General features: G+C 33.0%; 1 protein-coding gene across 14 annotated transcripts in view; it reads right to left on the reverse strand.

The window, feature by feature from the left end:
- R3hdm1 (R3H domain containing 1) overlaps positions 1–19,628 on the reverse strand; it is a 174,547-nt gene that overhangs the window by 53,654 nt on the left and 101,265 nt on the right. For 8 of the 14 annotated variants that reach the window (XM_058585380.1, XM_058585374.1, XM_058585377.1 and 5 more), the window contains 9 exons: positions 15,641–15,749; positions 15,042–15,137; positions 12,282–12,319; positions 12,148–12,198; positions 11,812–12,038; positions 9,296–9,550; positions 6,108–6,259; positions 2,613–2,714; positions 193–495 (listed from right to left, as the gene is read on the reverse strand). In XM_058585380.1, coding sequence (XP_058441363.1) covers positions 193–495; positions 2,613–2,714; positions 6,108–6,259; positions 9,296–9,550; positions 11,812–12,038; positions 12,148–12,198; positions 12,282–12,319; positions 15,042–15,137; positions 15,641–15,749 — 1,333 coding nt within the window. Of the gene's footprint in view, positions 1–192; positions 496–2,612; positions 2,715–6,107; positions 6,260–9,295; positions 9,551–11,811; positions 12,039–12,147; positions 12,199–12,281; positions 12,320–15,041; positions 15,138–15,640; positions 15,750–17,807; positions 17,941–19,628 lie in introns of all 14 variants that reach the window. The other 6 variants (XM_058585384.1, XM_058585381.1, XM_058585382.1 and 3 more) reach the window with 6 other exon arrangements.

Here is a 19,628-nt window from a genome sequence, read left to right on the forward strand (position 1 = left end):
AGCTAAACTCACCAACATTTACCTGTCAATGTGGGTGTCCAACATGTGCTTAACTGTCTCCAGATGGGAGAAGATAAGTTTATATACTGTCACAAATTCTTTCATGAGAATTTAAAATCAGGTCTTTGAAGTGAAAACTGATCATAAATGAGAGGCTCCAATAAGAAAGAAAAGATAAAAAAATCAATGTACCTGTGGTGAGGGCTGCTGGATATATCCCTGCTGTTGGAGCACAGGTTGGCTGACAGGATGACCAGAGGCAGAATAGCCAGCAGTAGGGACTGGCTGCCCAGGTGGTATGGGGGGAGGAGGAGGAGGTGGTGGTGGAGGAGGAGGAGGATGTGGTGGGGGTGCTGCTGTCACAATAAATCCAGACTGCTGTGGAGACTGAAGAACAACAGTGGACTGGTACATGGTGGCATGAGGATCAGAACCATCAGCAGATGTCTGGCGGGCAAGACTCATGTGGCTGAACTGAGAACCAAGGTTATCCTGCTAAAAAAGGGAAAAGTTTGCAATTAATAAGCCTTTTACACATGGTCCGAGCTAATCCATGAAAAGTATTTTACATAAAAAAGAAAAAAACTTCTATATAAAAAAAGTATCTTATACATTTTTAACTGAGTTGCAATAGTATATATTATGGACATCAAACACATCTACAACAGATCTGATTTAACAGAAGAGCACTTTCAAGAACATGAGAACTCTTAAAGCGGAAGGCAGGGCTATTATAATGGCATTATTACAGTTATTTATAAAATATAGCTAATGAGAGCATGCAGAAAAGATCAAAAAATGAAAAGATATTTATTTAAATAAAGATTAAATACATATTAGTATTTTTAAGTAAAATTGGACATTTTTATATTATACATTTTCTGAAAGTACTTCAAAGACCAGGTAAAGAATAAAGTGATGAATACTTTTTCCTAGAAGGCAAGACTCCAGTTCTGTGCATTTCTGTACCACAACAATCAAAATCCAATCACCCAGCCCCTCTCTCTAATCTCTTTGATAATAATTTGGTCTTCCATTCTATTCTTCCCTAGTGTCACTAAAGTTAAATGTTACATAAGTGTAATCCAAATGACAGTTTATGCTGCTTCTGCACTCACCCAAGACATTATTATGATTTATGTGTCATCTGACGCATCAGTGTTAAGGACCACCTTCTACTGGTCTAGAAAAATACCACTAAAATAGTATGATGTTTAAATAGAATTATCCTTCTTCCCGGGAGCCACAGATAACAATATATACCTCATTTTATTACAAAGTCAATCCTGAAAAAAAGTGATTTACAAAATTGTGGCAACTGAGTTGCCAAATTAAAGCTGACATATTTGCAGTTTCTAGTCTGATGGTTTTTAGAAGTAAATTAATGCTATGGAGAAGAAAAAGGATTGCAAAAGGGGAACCTGATTTCAATAATTGAAAATACATAGTTTTACTCTTCCCAAGTACTCTAGTGCCATCAAACTAATTCAGTGAATGGATTTGATAGGAAAGAGCATACCTACTGAACATACTTGTTAGCTATACTTAAATAAGTAATATGGTAAAGTATTCTTAAATGAGATACCATATACAACAATGTCAGAGACACATTGAAAAGTCATTTTCTAATTCTAGTGAAAATTTCCAAAACATGTTTGAGGCTTTTTGCTACTCTTTTCTGAATATTTTTAACACTATAAAAATTTCTTTTTTTTCACACTGGAAGTAACTTTTGGAAATAATTTAGAGCTAAGGCTGGTAAATAAGGTTGTCCTAGCTCCAAACAAAGTCACCACCAACAAAACAAAATGTTTCCAAAAAGAGTTGGGGATGATAGTCAGATATAGTTTGTAATCTGACTTGAAATACAATTTCAAAATGTGATGGTCAATATAGTCTAAAAAATAGCAGTATTACTGCAAAAAAATATTAAGGCTGTTAGTAATTTCATTTTAAGGAAAGGAAACTAATGTTTACTTAAAATATACTTCATGCTAGGCATTATGCAGAAGGTACTTTACATTGCTGCTTCAGGGTCACAGCTAATGTGGCAGTGTACTCTCTATACACTGAGAGGTATAATTTGGGGGCAGACTTTGGATTAAAGGAGGTCCCATTACTTTATAGTTAGAAATAAAGTATCTAGAGATCTTCAGGAAGATACTTAGAAGAGGTCCTCTGAAGCTCTAAGCTACAATTTATTCTAATAACTGGTACTGAATCTTCTGGACTCATAACACTGGGGACAGAATAGAAAATCTGAATCCAGATAAAACCTGCCATCCTACAACTGCACAAATTCTACACTGATCTCTAAGAGAAACAAAGCTAAAACATTTTAGAACTAGAATAGTCAATCTGAAAATTATCTCATTATGAAAAAGTAGGAAAATATTAGAGTTTAAATTATCATTATAATAGGCCAATATTACCACTATTTTATGGAAAAGAATTATTACTAACAGATTAGAAAACACTTCTTTTAGTACAAATGCACCCCCCAGACACTAAGAAAAATCACAAAAGGTCATAATACACTGATCCCATTCCTGAGCATTTATCACATATCCAACATAAAGAAACAACACAGGAGGTGAATAGAGATATAGTACCACGGAATATTGCTGGGTGGGTGAGACTGGCAGGAGCGGGGGTGGGTAAGGGGCTGTAGAGCACTGAACAGGCTGAGCAGAGGACTGCAGAGGACGAACAGGCTAAAGAATAATAGGTCGGCAAACAATGTTAATGTCAGAATAAAATGCTAGAAGAATTGCATTAAATGGAAATTAATAGTTTTGGGCAATAGCTTTAACATTTACAAAGTCATTTAAAATACAACAGAGGAAACAAAACAATACCAAATGAAGAAACTACACAGTGAAACTTCTGAGAACATTCTATGCCTAAATTTACTTCATAACTAGAAGGATTTTTTTTGTGATAAAAATACTTCTTTATTATAGATTAATGCAAATAGGTAATTGAGCCATTTTAAATTCTATTATCTAACAAAGACCCCTGGGTTAAATTAGTAAAAGCAAAACTATTTATACTTTTTTCCTCATTTTTATGGAGGGACTGTCCTATTTAGGTATATAACACTAAATTATAAATGAAAAAACTTCATTCTTATTATCAGAGAGTAATAACTTACACAATGTTTATGCAAATTATCCTATTTGATAAGGCATGATCAAATACTCTTTTAGGGCCAAAGTTCCTAAATTTTAGCAATTTTGTAAGAAAAATGCATTGTGGGTAACATTAATAGTAACAACTTAAAATAACAACCTTAGTTAACAATACATACATATGCACACACACAAACTCTTTAAAGTAAGGAAGATAAATAATTCCCTTTTAATTAAACATGTTTTATTAAAAGAATCACATTAGGAGCTGAAAAATGAGTTACTAGAAATCTTTATCCACTAATGAAATACTCCTGAGTTCTAGGAAAGAGTTTTTATATGTTTCCTGGGGGCACTAAAAAACAGGTATTCTGAAAAATTAAAAAAAAAAAAGTTTTGATCATTTGAAAAATTGGGGAATATAGCTGACCATTTATACAATAACACTAGTATATGATTTCATCTCAATCTTGTATTTATAAATTTGATTATAAAGGGGATAAGAATACATATAGGCTTGAACACTACTGTGATCCACTGTACAGATGACAATCAGAACAAGGAAAAAGAAGTGATGTGTAGAAAGTAAGATACATAAGCAGATGCAGAACCTGGGTACTCTAATCTGTTATTTTTGGTGAAAATGTATATTCATAAAAAAATCTTGCTTTGGACAATACCTCTGAAGAGAATGATTTAAAAATGTAAGACAAACTAAAGGAATGACTGCTCAGGGAATAATCTAAATCAGGAAAAATTCTGAGGGCAACTAAGATTTATGAGTTGCCCTTTTTTAGTACAAAACCAACACTATGGTTTCTAGAAAGCAAAACAAGACAAAAGGTTTAGATTAGTATAGATTCCAATAAAAATGCTAGATTAAAGTGAAAGCACAAAAAGAAAAAAAAAAGTAAATGCTGAACTATCTGTAGAGTAGCCTCTGGTTGCTCACAAACCTCTGGACTAGAAATGAGCAAGCTTCCTAGAAGATGACAGTGTATATCACACTAATGAGGCACAGTGGCTTTAGAACTTCTATTCAATGTGTTATCAAGACAGATAGCCATTAAGATACAACTTTGAGAAAACTTGACTTTCTATATAAGTGTCAGATGCAACAAAAATTTTGGTCTTTTTGAGGATAAAAGAAAGAGTACTATGAGAATCAAGAATATGGATTAATGTCTCCCAGTGTCAGATGGTAAAGAGCCAACTGTGGGCTAAAAGACTGATGGATCAAAGTGAAATTCTAAGAAAGAGCCTTAGCACTTCCTTTTCTGACTTTGCACTACCTACAAAACAACATCCATCTAAAGTAATTGGTTTTACATTATATGGTTAAGAAATTAGCCCATTTGGAAGGTTTGGAAATCACAGCATTATTTTGTTTGTTTATTTGAAATTCTGTGAATGAATGATCTCAGTGTGCAAAAGATAGCTATTGACATCATTTGATCATTGAGACTTTGCTTTTTCATCTGATAATGAAAACCCACAACACTTAAGACAGTGCCAGGAAAATCAGTCATGGAGTTTGATGCATGCCTCAAAACCTCAAATTATAGCTCATTAAAGCATCTGTTTTTATACCTTCATTTAGGATAATCTCTTCTAACTATATCAAAGTTATTTCTGAGGGATAAAAATGTAAAAAATATGATCACAGATAAATCTTCAGAATTTTCTGAAGCTGCCACACTGACATTTTCCCACAAAATTAAATAAAAATGAACTGGATCAAAATCACTCTTGTGAAGCTCTTGTGAAATACATAGCCTGCAAAGACAATTACATGCTAGTAAAATAAAGAGCAAAAATGAATGAAGCCAAGAAAAGAAGTTTTATGTAGTATGAGTGTGTGTAACCAAATGGAGTTTGGGAAGGAGATATAGGAGTGTCTGGAAGGCACACTCCTCTACATATATGAATTCATTTGCCTGATCTTAGAAGTGTCTCAAAAACTTTTAAGTTCAATTTAAACAAACACATAAAACAAAAAACCCAACTGCCTTGCCCACAAGTCTTAATTGGCAGAGGCCAATTATTTTCATGACTTTCATACTATTTGATAACACAATTAAACTGCTTGTGTATGTTTTTTATCCCCAAAATACAAAGGATATCTCTTGTGAGCAAAGCTAATGAAATTTTTATGCATGGTCTTACATACATTAAAATCATCTTGCAGGGAAAAAGAGGTATAACTAACTTTATAAACAGCTTTTTATATAAATAAATAAACAAATAATCTTTAAAAGTTAGAAATGAAAATAAGAGTTTAGATTGGCATAATCAAGTTCTCCAAAGATGAAGAACAAACACATCTTTAGGGGAAAAAGATTGAATGTGAAAATATATGTGCAAACACTGAATGTTTAAGCAAATTGAAGAAATTATTAAGAGTATTTCTGCTAAGAAGCTCAGTAAGATCCTGTCTCTAAATAAAATAAAAAATAGGGCTGGGGATGTGGATCAATGGTCGAGTGTCCCTGAGTTCAATACTCAATACCCTCCTATCCCCAACAAAGAGTACTTCTGGGAATTCTCCCAATCTCTGTCTCACTTTCTTACAGGGTAGTTGAATGGAAGAATACCTTGCAGAACTAGAGCAAACCCCTTTAGTCTCTTCTGTTTGATCTGCTGGATCTTACAACAATTTATTTTGCTCATTGAGCCAATAAACAACTTTTATTTTGCTTTAATTTCTCTCTTTGTCCATTTCTTATTGTTATAAAATAGCGAAAAGTAACAGGCATATGAGATAAAACCATTCCCTTCTTTCCAAACTATTTTTAGTGTTTATTAGTTGAAAGCCCTTGAATTTAAGGCTCGCTGTGAGTAGTGAGTGGGACATCACTGGTGGCAAAATATTAAATTCTAAGACTTACTTGGGCTACCTTAATTATACTTAGTAAATTTTATTTCAATATGCAAAAGAAAGTGAACTTGGCATTAGGTAATCGTGGATATGTGCACCTGTGAGAAAATGTGATTAGCTGCTGGTTGTTGAGGTGGTGGGGGTGGCAGAGGTGGCTGTGGAGGTCCAGGCACTTGGGTTCTAACTGGCTGTTGAGTCATAGGAGGATTATACACAACTGGACTTCCATCTGGGTTTATGAAGGGCTGACCTGAAAAGTTAGAAAAGGAGAAAAAAGACAATTTACAATGAAGATTGAAAATAAGACATTCTACTGACAATTTACAAAACATGTCCACACATTCCTTATCTCCACTTCCAAAACTCCTACTTATTAAAAAAACAAACGATTTTCTTACACTGGGAAATAGACTGATTTGACATGAAGCTATTAAAGTCTTTATTGTTCCTACTTAAATATTCAATGTTTTGCTGCTGTGTTATTGTCCCAGATCTTACTGAGCTTACTTTATAATACACAGTATTTTCTGAAAAATTCTGAATCATGCAACATATTTTACACAGTTGTAGGACTGTGTTCCTGTGTGGCTGGCACACATTTTAAAGAAAAAATGCTTGACTATAGGATAATAGACTATTATTCATTAATTTTTATTAATGGATGACTAATATTTAACTTAGAGGCTGTGCTGCATATATTTCATTAATGTAGGATAATATTAAGATGGTTGACAGCTTTAAACTTCAAATTTTGAGTTTGATGGCAGTGTCCTTATTTTATAATTTCAAATTTGAAAAAGTTGTAAGTAATTTATTTTTAATTATAATTTTCTAAAACAACTTCTTTTTACTTCCTATGAGCCTTATTCACTGGTAAATGAAAAAGAGAGAACTTTGGTACAATACTCTGTATACATGTGTTCTAAACAACTCTTTCTTATTATATAATGTAGCATTTCATGTAGAAAAATAGTTAACAAATAGAAATAAAAAATAAACAAATCTCCCATAATTTTATAGCTAATATTTTGTATATATTCTTCTAGACTTTTATTTGATGAAGCAATAGAGAGATTCAAATATCAGTGTTTTTCTTTACAAGGCACTGAGTTATCATAAAAGAAGAACAATAATTATGTCAAAAACTGTTCACTGGCTATGATACCCTTTTAGTGAGAATACAGAGGAATAGAGATAAATTGAACTAAGAATAGAGATAAATTGAACATATTCTAAAGAGAAAATTAATATTTTCATTTTTAAAAAATTTAAAACATGAGTTAATATGGTTTTGGTGACATGAAAAATTAATTTTTTTAATGACATAAAAAAATTCTTGGGCTGGGGCTGTAGCTCAATTTAATATTTTCTTAAATTGCCTTTACATCATCCTTTCTTACATATTAAACCACTCTCCATTTTATTTTATTTTTTGAGGAAACTTACGGCATATAATAAAATAATATTTGAGAGAAGACTACACTCATCTATTGCTACAAAGTAGGAAAAGTCCACCAAAGTAAAGTAATTTCATCAGTTAGCTTCCTGATAATTTATGTGATAGTTATAGACAACAAAAACAAGTCAAGCAAGATATCTGTTGACTGCTAAATAATTTGGAAAATATAGAAAACAAAAACAAAGTGGTAGAGCACATTTGGATGACAGCTGGATCGAAAGTTATTTAAAGGCTGTCTGCAAAAAGTTAGATGTATTACAACACTTCTCAAAAATCGAAGAAATCATATTTGGACTCACTAAAAGTGTATATAATTGATCAGTTTCTCAGTCTATCAACACATAAGAAATTTAATTAAAAATTTTTTTTGTAGTTGTAGATGGACAGAATACCTTTATTTTTATGTGGTGCTTAGGATTGAACTTAGTGCCTCATACATGCTAGGCAAGCGCTCTGCCGCTGAGTTATAGCCTCATATTTTCATGTCACCAAAACCATATTAACTCATATGTTTTGAATTTAAAAAAAATGAAAGTAATGAGTTCTAAGCCATGGTTTTCTCTACTACAAACAAAAGGAAAGGGCAAGGACACTAGAAAGATCGGACACTTCCACTTTTATGTGGCCTAATCACTGCCTTTATGACCACATCATCTACATCCTCAAATTTTAAAGTAAAGTTATCAAAAGATCCAAGATTGCTTTCATTACCTTTCCAAATAATTTTAAAATTAAAATTTCTTTGCATGTTCTCACCAGTGGAATATTTGAATGGTCTTGCAAGAAATAAGAGATATAATTAACTATATAAATTGCTTTTGATATATTAAATAAAATTGGAATGAAAACAATACATTGGATTATCATAAAAGAAAAACAGAATCAACTATGTGAAATAAACTGTTCATTGACTATGATACCCATTTAGTGAGAATACAGAGGAGAGAAATTTAACTAAACAATATTTTTTTAAATTACCTGCATAACATCCTTTCTTACACAATAAACTGCTCTCCATTTTTCTGCAATCTTTTAAAAGATCATGTTTTCTCTCTATAAATCATTTTTTGTCACTCAACACAGTGAAATATATTATAAGTGTGGTTTATACATCTCTCTGAGATTTAGATTCCTTCTCTATAAATGGGGATTTAACCTACCTAACAAGGTTGTTATAAAGATTATAAATGAAGTATTCAAAAACACCTAACACAGGGTATGGTACAAAGTAAATGCTCAATAGATGTACTATTAGTTAACTGCAAAAAATAAGAACATGTATGGTCAATACTAATTCATAATGACTATTCATTTTCTTTCAACAAATTATATCTCAGAGCTTTTCCTCTGTAGAAAACAACCACCACATTCTCAGCAGAAATTAAGTATAGGATTTTTCTCCACTTCATTTTATATAATGATTAAGAGCTGTTTACTTGGTTCTTCTTCATAAAATACATACCCAGAATTTGTTTTATTGAATGAAGCTCTCTCAAAGGTGGCTGTCTCATTTCTAGGAAATGAACTAATCTTTAATTGTAGTTATGCCATTATTTAGCCTTGAAGATTTCATAGATGTCACAGGGGAAAGTGTCTTCTGTTTTTTTCTTTGACTTTTTTTAAATTGGAAAGTGCCTTCTGATTTAAATGTCTTAAAATTTTCTAGGGTAAGTGTTTTTATTAAAGTTCTTAGGAAAATGTCAGTTATTCGTGAAAAATAAAAAGCTGTCAAACACTTGCACAGATAATACATTTAAAAAGTATCTTTTATTTTCAGATAATTTCTACTATCTCAACTGAAATAAACATCTTTTTCTGGATACCAACCTGTTTGTGGGTTGATCAGAATACTGCCAGGTGGTATGCCTGTAGCTTCCAAGGGAAGCAAAAAGAAGCTAGTGCTAGGAGATGCGACTTGCCCATTTAGGCCACCATCAAAGGAAAGAGAATTATGAGTGCTGACAGTTGGATAGACGACAGGTGCGCCATGAGAAGACTGGCTGAGAGCTGTACCTGGAAGAGGCTGCTGGATGTGAGAAAGAGAGCCCGTAGATGACCCTACACTACCAGAAGACTCAGAACCTAGGGGAGGAGTAATGAAAAATATGGATTTTTTAAACCTTATATAAAAACATAGGCTTTAACAATGTTACAATAAAATTCACATTGCATAACATGCAGTTATCACATAAAAGCAATGGCTATTTTTGATTTACTGTTCAATTTGCTTACCCTCCCCCCAACACAAACAAGTTTAATAAGCAAACTGATCACATTAAGTTGTCAGAAAAGTCATAGCCAAAGCATGCAACTTAAGCAAGTTTATAATAACATCAGCCACGGACAGCCACAAAAAGCACATTATCCACATTCCCAAAAGGACAAAGTTATATATATTTTACCTTTTAGATTAACACCTAGGAATATACAGATTACAATTTTCCCCCAGGAAAAAGAACTTAGTACGGCTAAATGCCGCAAACCTCTTATATCAGAAACCCCTTATCTATAAGAATACAGAAAGATTAAGAATAGTGTAGGAAATAACAGAAACGATAAATTCTCTATTGAGAGAAACTGTCAAGTTTCACTGCAGAATTTCATTTCTCAGTTTACAATCATAGCATTTCTATAATGTAAACTCAACTTTCAATTTTCTTATCAAGGGACAGAGATAGCACCAAATATATTCCAAGTACTTACATTTAGCATCAGCTTAAAATTTATTTCTCACTAAATTAATAAACTAATTTGATAACTGAACCTGACTGCTTTTATGCTTGCAATCTATGTAATTCTCTACCACAGAGATGGAAAATGGCATTGACTTCTAGCATAATGGCTAACGGTGGACAATGAGACAATGAAAGAATGGAAAATATATGAACAATGCATATAGTTAGATTAGGTTTTGAAAATGAAAGTTGACTTTGGGATAGACAGTCTTTTTTTTTTTTTTGGCATTAGGGACTGAACTTGGGGCACATTACCATTGAGCTATATCACTAATCTTTTTTATTTTAGAGACAGGGTTTTGCTAAATTGCTGAGGCTGGCCTCAAACTTTAGATACTCCTATATATCAGCCTCTTGAGTTGCTGGGATTACAGGCATGTGCCACTGCACCTAGTGAGTTGGAGAGTCATTAATGAAATGAAATAAACCACTATGATGAACCATATAGACTGCCTTAGGAAAGACAGTTTCTATTTTGTTTCAAAATGGCTCTTGACAAGAACTCCATCAATTTATCCTAGGAATTAAAAAAATCATTTTCCCTATTAAAGGATTAAGTAATATTTATTTTCACCTTTGAAGATAACATAGACTGTTTATACTACATGTTCTCAAAATGTTTTAATTTGGCACTTTTTCTAAATGACTTTCTCATAATGCAGTAATAGTTCTTTTTTAGAATTATAACCATGAAGTGGCCATTTTAAAATAAATGCATATTTGGTACATATGCTGATTTTTTCATATTCATAATATTTGCCTATCTTTAGCAAGACATCATAGCCACTAAGATATTTTTAATATATCCATATTTTAAGTTAAAAAGGTGGAAATTGAAATTCACAAGTCTTAAACATTTAAAGCACTGGCTATAGTCAGGTATTTAAAAATTTGGTTATCCTGAAATGAACCCTTCAAATCTTGCCTGCATAATGCTAGGTATCTATACTAACCCCCCAAATCCAGGGAGAAACAGCCATTTCTGAACTTCCTGTTTATTGGGGACGGGGGCTGGGGGGGATAAATATCTACAAGGGTCCTAAAAGGATACATAAGCTTCTTTTGTATTGAAGCCGACTAGTAAAAATGTAAAAAGAAAAAGTTATATATCAATGTATTCTAAACACAAAACAGTTAAGAGAATGAGACTATTAAAATTTCCAGCCATTGATAACAGTTACATCATACTATTTTTCCTTGGTTTTTAAATTTCTTAAAAACTTCTAACAATTTTATTCATTTTGGAAAGGGAAATATAGGACTTCATGAAAAATATCAATCAATACCTGACAGTATTAGCTGAAAACCCAATATTAAATAATTGAAAATAAGAAATCATGCTTTCCAAAAAGAAATAAGCAATGAAGAATTTTCAATTACCTCTGGGCACCAAGAGGTGTGCCATCAAACCTACCTAATTTTGTCACAACAAACAAAAATTTTTATTTTGATTGAAATTTGTAAACTATCTCTAAAAATGAATTATAATGTTAGTGCACTACAGGTAGCAATTTTACATTTTAGATAATCAAAGCCACATAATAAAAAGTTAAGACAACATCAGGAAACTAATATTTTGATTAGATAGGATTAAGCAGATATTTATACCTGTTTTAGAAAGCCTGCCTATGCTTTTGCTGCTTCCAGAACTATCACCTCTTGTCAGGACTGAGATTCCACTAAAGCTGCTGGCTTTGGTTACAGCAGGCTTCAAATTTCGCAGGGAACTATCTGAATCTGTGCTGCTCCAGGGCCGTGGTTCTGAGTATTTCAACTCATTCTCAGTGCTGCTTTGATGGCTATTGGTTGATCTCCCTGAAGCATCTTTATTAACTCTGTAATTTAGAAATAAAACTTTGAAAAGCTAATAGGGGAAAGAAAAGAAAGAATAAAGAAAAAATGCTTTAATTTTTCAATACTGCATTGAAAACATGCTTCCAATACCTAAATATCTGGCGCCTCTGCTGGGTACTACTAGCATCCTCGTCTTGGATTCTGTTGGCATTTGAATAAGACATTTTAATTTTTATTAACATCAGTCAGATATTAACCAAAATAGATGTCAAAAATTCTCTTACCTTTTGTCAATAATGTAATTCTCTTGGGAACATAGGGACTAGAAAGAAAGGAGAGAGATAAAAAGTTGAGCTTTAGTCAAATACATAATGCCACTTGTAAACCAATGATGACAACAAAATTCACATGCAATAATATTTAAAAAGTATCCCCACCCCCCAAAAACCTCCAAATTGGTGATAAGAATAAGGATACACATATAAATTATAATGGAATTTTTTGTAGCTTGGAGATACTATGCTTATTTTTATTTTGTACTAGAGACACTTTGCCATTGAGCTAAATCCCCAGCCCTCCTCATTTTTTATTTTGAGCTGGTCTCACTAAATTGTTTACAGCCTTGCTACATTGTTGAGGCTGGTGTTGAACTTGCAATTCTCTTGCCTCAGCCTCCTGAGTCACTGGGGTTATAGGTGTGTTCAGCTATTATGCTTTTTTTTTTTTTTTAATAGCTGAACACTATACCTTTATTTTATTCATCTATTTAATTTTATGTGGTGCTGAGGATTGAACCCAGGGCCTTGCACATGCTCTACCACTGAGCCACAACCCCAGCCCCAACTACTGTGCTTACTTTTAATAGCTATGTATCTTGATGCCACTGGTTGTATGGTTCAAATTAATTTGAAATTCAAATATTCTCTTCCAAACAAGTGAATGCATTTTTGTTATCATATATTCAAAATATATACCAGTTTACTGATTCTGCTTCATTCCCTTAATAAATATTTGATTAACAGAGTGAACAAACAGCTATGCTTTTATGGAGTTTATAGTCAAATTCCTTTGGTGCTATTAACTGAAGTCAGGCAACAATCACTTTTGTTTGTTTTATTAAAACAGTCTTCTGTACAGTTTTCTAGCTACCAATTTTTGCCTTTTTCATTCAGTTTATACAAGAGAAGCCAGGGCGATTTCTATCAAAGGTCATTGTGATTATACTTCTACCCTTCATGGATCCCTGCTTTAGCAGAGGAGTCAACAAACTATAGCCAGCCACTTATTTCTGTTAATAAAAATTTTTATTTAATTTTTTTTTTTAGTTACAGATGGACACAATACCTTTATTCATTTATCTTTATGTGGTGCTGAGGATTGAACCCAGGGCCTTACAGATGCTAAGTGAGCACTCTACCACTGAGTCACAACCCCAGTCCTGTAATGAAGTTTTATTGGAACATGACTACTTATTTATGTACTGTCTCACTAAAAGTCAGATTTGAGTAGATGTGATGTGAGAAAAGTTATATGGTTCAAAAAGCCTAAAATATTTATTATATGGTCCTTCATAGAAAAAGTTTTCAGACACACACACAACCACCACCACCACCACGACCACCACCACCTGAAGTCCAGATACTTTAACAAACTTCCAGGGCTCAAGTCACCTGGTTCCTGTTTTCTCTGACCTAAACTTTCTATACTTCCTATGCCAGCCTGGCTATAACACTGTCACTGATTCTTCCAGTTCTTTATATGACAAGTTCCCCCTTACCTCTGGGCCTATGCATATACTAACCATATACTTTTAACTCTTTACTCCTGTAGATCTCCTCTCAGAAGATAATTCTGTCACTCCCTACCAAATTCTGGTTTGTGGTTCTTCTACACCTTGTCCCATAGTTTGCAGTACTTCATGGCTATGTCCCCTATTTTACCTTCATATCTCTATACAAACCACATACCATATTGTTATTATTTAACTCCTTATTGGGGCAGACCTCATTTATCTTACAAACTAGTGAGAGAAAAGTATATCTAATGTAGGTTCTGCATTCAGCAGACCGAGACTGAAATCCCAACTCTGCTATTTTCTAGCTGTGTGAATTCTGGCTATTTTGCTTTGCCTTTTGGTATCTGAGTTTCTCTATGTATAGCATAAAAACATTGACAGTATTGATCACACAGGGTTGTTTTGGGATAAATTATTATAAACTGACAATGGATATGTTCTTCAGTGCCCAGCATAGTACTTACTAAGTAAGTAATCAATGAGATTTGTTAAATTTATAAATTCTTTTAACGAATGGTCTGAATTTTAATGTTATTTCATCTTTTTCTTTTAAGACACAGAAAATTTCTGTATGTAGCAGTGTTAGCACATGTTTCATACATTTATATATATTCCTTGAAGAGTATTGAGTACTGCAAAGAAGAGGTGCTTAGCAAATGCTGGTAAAAACAAATTGATTCTCCGGCTGGGGATGTAGCTCAGTGGTAGAGTACTCACTCGCATAGCATGTACAAGGCCCTGGGTTCAATCCTCAGCACCACAAAAAACAAAAACAAAACAAATCAATTCTCTTCTGACAAATATGTATAAAATAATTAGTCATTTATAATCATTTATAAAGTTAAAATGATTATTAATAAAAAATTAATTAGAATATTTTAAAAGAAATAATAAGTTATTTATCAAAGCAAGTCTACTACAATCAATAGGATTTATAACATATGACTCGTAGACAGTTACCAAAGTTTTGTCAGAAGTCTGGAGAAAAAAACTACAAGCATATACTAAGTCCAACAGTCTCAGTAACTCCTGTCATTTGCTTCTACCTTTTCTGAAATTTTACAATAGTGCTGCAATGTAGTATTCTGTAAACTATTAAATTATTAACATAAACAAAATGTGTCAATATTTCTAAAAGGTGACCTAATGTGTAAAATAATAAACATAATCAATAGATTAAAGAGAAATTGAGACCCTACAATGCAATTAGAATGTATTCTAACATAAAGTCCTAAATATTGGTACATACATCTTGGGAAAATATTCGGTCTCGAGCTTTCTGATATTCTTCTTCTCTTTCTTCTATAGATTTGCTTCTTCTGTCATCTCTCAAACGTATTCTCATCTAAAGAAAAGAGAACAATTAATTCTTGGGAAAATGAATGTTGTGGTTTAGATGTGGTGTTCCCCCAAAGCTCACAGTTCAGAGGAGAAATGATTGGATTATAAGAGTCTTAACCCAATTAGTGAATTAATCCCCCAATAGGGATTAACTGAGTAGTAATTGACATGGGAGGGTGTTGCTGGAAGAGGTGGGAATTAGGGTGTGGCTTTGGGGTATATATTTGTATCTGACAAGTAGAGACTCTCTCTGCTTTCTGATCACCATGTGAACTGCTTTCCTCTACCACACTCTTCCACCATGCAAGGAGGAATGGAGCCGGCTGCCTCTGGACTAAGACTGTGAGCTGAAAATAAAACTGTGAAGCTCTTAAAAAAGCCTTTTTTCCTCTACAATTGTGCTGGTTGGGTCCTTTAGTCACAGCAGTGAAAAAGCTGACTAAAACAATGAACTACTGGTATAATAGGTCTTGCATGTATAAAAATGCCATGTTTGCTCTAGGTTACCTGGTTATCATCTTTGTCAAAACTAGAGTTGTCTCTCTTAAGGATATATCGTTTCTGAAAGTCGTCACCTCTATCATCCTTAATATGTTCATTAAATTTCTGATCAGGTCTAAAAAAACAAAACAAAACAAAGGAACAAAAAAGATAATGCACAGTATTTACAGAAAAATCAAACAACATTTAATGAAAAGTAATGTTACTTATTAGTGCCGTTAATAGATATTTATCTCACTTTTCCTCATAATTATCTCACAAGAAAACACTAACTATCCCATGTTACAGGTTCAAATATCAAGCTTTAGTCATGGAAGTGGCTTTAGGTCTTGCACAAGTTACTTAACCTATTTCCCAGTTTCCTCATCTATAAGAAGGGAAGAACTACTGGTATAATAGGTCTTGCATGTATAAAAATGCCATGTTTGCTCTAGGTTACCTGGTTATCATCAGAGTTGTTCTAAAGATGAAATGAATTAATAGAGGAACAACATTTAACATGGTAAACACTCAGGGGAAGTTTGTTATTTTTATAAATATTATTGAGAAAATTGAGGTTCAAATAGCTTAAGCCAACATTCAAGGTCGAAGGACAAGTACATGACTGAGCTATAGTTGGAGTCCAGAATAGTCTGACAAAAAGCCTACATATCTTCTCTCCTTTGCCACCTCTAAATATATAAGAAAATGTGGTACATGTAAAAACATATAGCACTATAGCGTATATATTACATTCCTATATTGCCTAGTCTTCTGTTATATAACTGGAAGTAATCAAATATTTTGGGTTGAATTAGTTAGAAACTTAAGAGACTATTTCAAAATGTACCCAAGTTACTAAAAATTCCTGAGTGTGTGTGTGTGTTTGTGTATGGGTAACTAGGGATTGAACCCAGTGTGTGTGTGTGTGTGTGTGTGTATAGGTAACTAGGGATTGAACCCAGGGGTGCTTAACCACCGAGTTACATCCTCAACCCTTTTTAAAAATGTTTTGAGACAGAATCTTTCTAAGTTGCTTAGGGCCTCACTAAGTTGCTGAGGCTGGCTTTGAACTTGTGATCCTCCTGCCTCACCCCTCAAAGCTTCTGGGATTATGGGCCTGAGTGCCTGGAACCAAAAATTCTATATTATAGCAGGGCATGGTTTTGTTTTACATTAACAGGCTAGAAAAGATAAGTTCTTTTTTGGAGGTGAACATTGCAACCTAAAATAATGAATATGAAGTCCTAGCAATACATTTTATAGCAGATTAGTCTTTTCAGACTAGAAAGGTTGTAAATTCCACTGAAACTAGAAGACAGACATATGGTTCTAGCCCTTGGAAAATATAATTATGAAATTCATCTCCCCAAATATATGCCCAGCTTCAAATATTAATTCAATAAAATTCTGGGACTTAATGTCATTCTATTCTAACAGTGAATTTTTCTTTTAAAATATATGATATAGAAAAACAGATCTAATAGTCACAAAATCTTAATGAATCTTATTAGTTTTTAAAATCAGGTTCAAATATATATAAATATATACAGATATAAATAAATATATATCTGTATATGTACACATGTTTATTATAAGGGTACATAAGTATGTGAATACTCCTAGAAAATTCCTAATCATAATCCCAAATCGCCCATTTTCAGAAACTAACATTTCATTATATATAGGACCCAAATAACACTGCTGAATATTTGTTGTAATGTGAATTTTTAATAAAGTACCGACTCCTGTAAATTATGTAGAAGATTTAAAAATGAGAATAATTTAAACAAGCAAAAGAAATCTCTATTATAAAACAGATTTAGATGTGTGAAATGGAGTAGATATCTGCATAAAGCTATATAAAAAGTAAAAAGGAATACAAACAGCTTTGTAATCAAAATTATGGGAAGAATGCTTTCCTTTGGGATTTGGAAGATTATCTATTTGGTTCTGACAATGGCAGTATCTTGTTTTTGTCATACGATTGCCTCATTTACTAATGACATCTATTTTAGTAGTTGTTCAAACTCACATTTTCTTACTCAAGGAGATTGTAGTTGAGTGAAAGATTGTTATTCCAAAGTGAACTCTAAGGTTTAACCAAGGGCCTGGCAACTTTTCTAAGAGCAGCTGGATTCCCCACACCAAATAACATTGGCAGGCATTTCCGCTAACCTTAAGACTGTCTTACCTCTTTGTTTTATAGATGCCTGAATTTACTGCCCTGCAATCGCCAACTTCCCGCTCCATTGAGACACCCCAGTGGACACCGGGTTGTTGACATCCACAACACCACTGGTTCAAGGCTGGAGCGGGTAATCTCCCTATGAGGAAAAGGTAAGTTTGTTTTTATTCAATGTGGAGCAGATCTCTAAGGTTTTCCGATTTACAACCTTCTTCATATCCCAGAAGATATAAAACAAAAATACAGTGTAACTTCAATGATCCGAAATGTTTAGTAGTAATTATGTTATCAACCCAGACTTCTTTAAGCACATCATAATTAGCTCTGCTTAGCTAAACTACTAATTACCATGATAAAGAGAACCCTAAAGCTTTCTGACATAATTCATATAATTCAAATAACTGAGGTTACACTGTATTGAAAACCTTAGAGTCATCAGTCAAAATGTTAGTCAAAATGCCTGCTAATGTACATGTGCTTAGGAATCCAGCAGCTCTGAGTAATGTTGAAAGGTATTGGTTAAATGAATTTGGTTAAGTTAAAAATTTTGTTCACTTTTAGTTCAGCTCATATCTTAATGATTAATATCCTAGTTTAGCCATTATATAACTAATTGGAAAAAGACTAACTGATAACAATATTTTAAGAGCAAGGAGTCAACAGATGAAAATTAAATCAGATCCACATTTTTTAAATAATCCCTAAAGAGAGGGCCTTTCACCCAAGACAACTATGTTTATTAATTTTACTTGTAGGAATGATTGTTTTAAAAATACCAAATGTATCTATTTAGTTGACAAAAGACTATTTGAAATGGAAGAAAACCAATTTAGTTCCAGTAAGCAATATGGTAGCTATAAAGATAAAGGTCTTTATAGCAGAAGGGACAAAGATGATTTAAATTTAAATGTGCAAACTACATGGTTCAAACACAAGACTTTGAGAAAAGTCCGATTTCAGGAAAGGTAGAAAAATAATGGATTAAAGAATATTATTTATAGCATCTGAAGTCAACTGCTGTTTATTACTATTGTCCCATGCTGCCACATATGAAATTAAGAAATAAAATCCTTTTGAAAGGCAGATACCAAATTTAAGATGAACTTAACAAACTGCTTTAGGATAAGACTTACAAATAGAATAGGTGCTATGTACATGTAATAACTTGAATGTCTCTGCATGGGGCCTTCTACTTGCAATATCAGCATTGATTATCTACTTTACCAATACTATAAAACAAAAGCTCCTCCTAACCATTTAAAAAATTTCCTCAGCAAGTTTTACATACATAGCCCAGGAAGGGAATGTAGCAATATGGATGATGCTATATTAACCAATAGTCACAATTTCTTGAGGTCTGCTAGAGGAAAGGAGCAAAAATGGGCTTTTGGAAAGGGTAGTAAAGTGATAGATAGGAGATAAATTAAATGTGAAAATTTGTAAAAAAAAAAAAAAAAAAACCGTAAAGACAAATTCTGCTCATTAAAAACAAAAACTAAAACTAATTTGCCTGAGGCTGGCCATGGCTATTTAAATTATGTAAATTAAAAAAATCTTTAATAGAGAGTAGCTAACAAACATGGCTGATATTATATTCTGAGTTAATTATTCAAAACATGTGTCCCGGACTCATCTTTCTTATTTCAGTCCAGGTGGGTCCATTTTTTCCTAGTGAGCTAAATGTATTTGTAGGTAATATCACATACGGTTATCATGACATTTATTTAGATTGCTAAAACATGTGGAAACCCTGAGATGAAAGATGCTGTGGGAAGGTAAGTATTAGTACATAGACATATAACATGTACCTACATCTCTTGACACTTA

Source organism: Marmota monax, unplaced genomic scaffold, assembly GCF_021218885.2.
Source record: "Marmota monax isolate L192 unplaced genomic scaffold, Marmota_monax_Labrador192_F-V1.1 WCK01_AAM20220418_F8-fsc00034, whole genome shotgun sequence".
Classification (NCBI taxonomy): Eukaryota; Metazoa; Chordata; class Mammalia; order Rodentia; family Sciuridae; genus Marmota; species Marmota monax.